At 33.9% G+C, this 2,980-nt stretch overlaps 1 protein-coding gene across 1 annotated transcript; it reads right to left on the bottom strand.

The window, feature by feature from the left end:
- Nucleotides 1–1,645: 1,645 nt before the first annotated feature.
- On the bottom strand, nucleotides 1,646–2,599 carry LOC118855076 (olfactory receptor 8K3-like). Its single transcript, XM_036765197.1, has one exon. It carries the CDS (start codon nucleotides 2,594–2,596, stop codon nucleotides 1,646–1,648), a length of 951 nt encoding a protein of 316 aa, XP_036621092.1. The 5' UTR covers nucleotides 2,597–2,599.
- Between the last annotated feature and the right edge of the window lie 381 nt (nucleotides 2,600–2,980).

Raw genomic sequence — 2,980 nt, 5'->3', positions numbered from 1 at the left:
TGGAATCGCTAGGGAGGCAACAAAGGTGAAGACCCCTCCTCCTGGCTCCACCCACATCCCAAAGCCCTGAGTTAATCTCAGCAGGCCCCTGGGCCTGGAGGTCTGAGGAGAGCAGGGCTCAGCTCTAACTCAGCCCGTAACAGTTCATAGTTTTATTTAATTCAGTAGTTTTTAAACTTTCAATTCTGTTCATTTCTCCTTTGTTTTTTCAAGATTTTTATTTTCATGTTTAAGTAGGTTTTTAAAAATTTGTTATTTTTCTAATTTTTTAAGTTACATGCCCAAATAATTGATCTGCTCTTTCTTTCTTTCACTGATGTAAGTATTTAGGCATGAAAAAATTTTCCCTAAGAACTGTCTGTATTCCACAAATTTTGTTGTCTCATTGTTGGTATCTTTACTGAAATTATTGAAGGTTTCTATGTTTTCTTACTTGTCCCACCCATTTTTTAGGATTAATTAAGTTTCTAAATAATTTTTCATCTGCTTCGGAGGCCCTTTATTGATTGTGATTTTTATTGCATTGTGTCAAAAATGCATTTCATATTTCTTTTCTGTATTTGCTTGTGACATGTTTTTGTCATAAAAGGTCAAATTTTATGAAGGTTACATACACAGCTGAGAAATAGGTTTTTTTTTTCTATTACCATTCAGTATTTTCTAGAGGTCTATCATTAATAAAATTTTATTCATCTCTTTAACTTCTTTTTCTTTTATTATTTGTTATTAAATTTATCTAGGTATGATAAAACAAATGTGAATTCTGGGAATAAATGCTGAGGAAAAGATGGAAGTTTTCTTCAAGAATTTTAACAACTTTTTTTAAAAAAGATAATCAACTTGTTTGGCTTCATGGAGAAAATCCACAGCAAAGGCTAGAAGTCATAGATAGGAAATTGAGGTCATAGTGAAAATAAACATCTTAACAATGAGAGATATTCAAAAGGCTGTTGGCTGCTATTGTAGGTAGTGTAGCTCTCACAAACATTTTGTTTCCCTTAATAAAATATAAGTGCAGTGATTGTGAGAACTATTTCCTTTTTTTTTAAGGCACGCACATTTTTTGGAATTTTTTATTCATTGAAAGGAAACATTGGCAAAACCTAAGAATTCTGCAAAATACTTGTGCATACCTGTCCGTGAAGAATTACTTTCAAAATAACTATAACAAGAAAGAGATGAAATGTAACTTTAAAAAAGTTAGACGATAGCCCACTAAAGGTTAAGAATGAGTTCCTTTTATTTATCTGTTTATGCCCAATAGCTGGCACTGTCCCTACTACAACATATTTCTAAAGGCACATTAATTGATTTTTCCCATAGAAGTAAACACTGACCAAAATTAGAATGTATAGTGGTGTAGCATACAATGAAATATTTATTTTATAGAGATATTTTGTCCTAAATCCTCTGATAGTGCCTTTCAATTAAATGATCCACTAAACTAGGATTTACTTATCAATGATTAAAAAACCTGACAAACAAATATCATCCATTGACTTCATGTTAAAAGAAATATTTTTTTTCTCTCAATGAGGAAAGAAATATCAGGAAATACAAGATAAAGAAATCTAGCAGAAATTTATTTGCTTACAATAATGTGATAGAAAAAAAAAAAACAACAACAAGACTTTTACATTGGTCATTAAAAAGAATGCTTACACCAATTTTTAAAAAGTCTTTTCAAAGCACCTTTCACTTCTTTGTTCCTCAAGCTGTAGATCATGGGGTTGATCATGGGGATAACTAGAGTATAAAAGACAGAGGCCATCTTGTCTGTGTCAAAGGAATGGCTGGATTGGGGTTGCAGGTACATGAAGAGAAGCGTCCCATAGAACACCACCACCACTGTGAGGTGAGAGCCACAGGTGGAGAAGGCTTTGTGCCTCCCCTCAGCAGAGTTCATCCTGAGGATGGTCATAAGAATAAGCACATAGGAGACAAGAATAATCAAGAGGGAAGAAACCAAATTAAATGCAGAGAAGGTCATAATGATTAGTTCAGTCTCACTTGTGTCTGAGCATGCAATGGATAATAGAGGGAGGCTGTCACAGTAGAAATGTCTTATTATATTTGATTCACAGAAAGATGATTTAAAAGTTTCCGTTGTGATGACTAGACACACCATGATGCAATAGAGGTATGAGATAGCCACCAAGATCCAACATACCCTGTCTGACATGATGATCATATAGAAGAGGGGCTTACAGATAGCCACATAGCGGTCATAGGCCATGGCTGACAGGATAAAAAGTTCACTGGCAATAAATATCCCAAAGAAAAATAGCTGTACTGCACATTCATTATAGGGAATGATATTTTTGTCCTCTATGAAACTATTCAGCATTTTTGGCCCAATAGCTGTGGAATAGCCAAGATCAACAAATGCCAGATGCCTAAGAAAAAAGTACATGGGGGTTTGGAGGTGGGAATCCACACCAGTTAGAATGATCAGGCCCAGGTTCCCAAGAGCTGTTGCCATGTAGTTGAGCAAAAACAAAACAAAGAGGGGATGCTGCAGCTCAGGATGGTTTGTGATGCCCATGAGAATAAATTCAGTCACCTGGCTCCCTGAGGTTTCATTCAACTTAGTCATTCCTTTTATCCAAGGAAAATAATCTGAGAATAAAAGAAAAACCTCCTTTAAGTACTATTTTGCAACAATAATTTGGCAGTTCTTTTGTAGAAAAGTTTTAGACAAAATGATCAGAAACTTTACACTTACTTGCAATTTAATTTCATCAATTTAGTACAATTATATATGATTTTTATGTCATATATCATATCATATTATCATATCAGCATTGTGTCACCAAGAGGAAAATGAATGTGGTTTTATTTACAAAATAAAGACTGGATTATAAAATTAATTAACCCCAAGTGAAGAAACAAGATAATGTTTTCAATTTATTTTAACTAATCAATGGGTTAAAAAGGTATAATAGAATACCGAAGGACAACTGAGCATATGAGAAATCCT

Source organism: Trichosurus vulpecula, chromosome 6, assembly GCF_011100635.1.
Source record: "Trichosurus vulpecula isolate mTriVul1 chromosome 6, mTriVul1.pri, whole genome shotgun sequence".
Lineage (NCBI taxonomy): Eukaryota > Metazoa > Chordata > Mammalia > Diprotodontia > Phalangeridae > Trichosurus > Trichosurus vulpecula.
Note: the sequence above shows the minus strand (reverse complement) of the source record. Positions and strands in the feature narration are given on the sequence as shown.

Bases quoted from the DNA above. Each gene is read 5' to 3' on its own strand.
- LOC118855076 (XM_036765197.1), bottom strand. From the start codon at position 2,596: ATGACTAAGTTGAATGAAACCTCAGGGAGCCAGGTGACTGAATTTATT.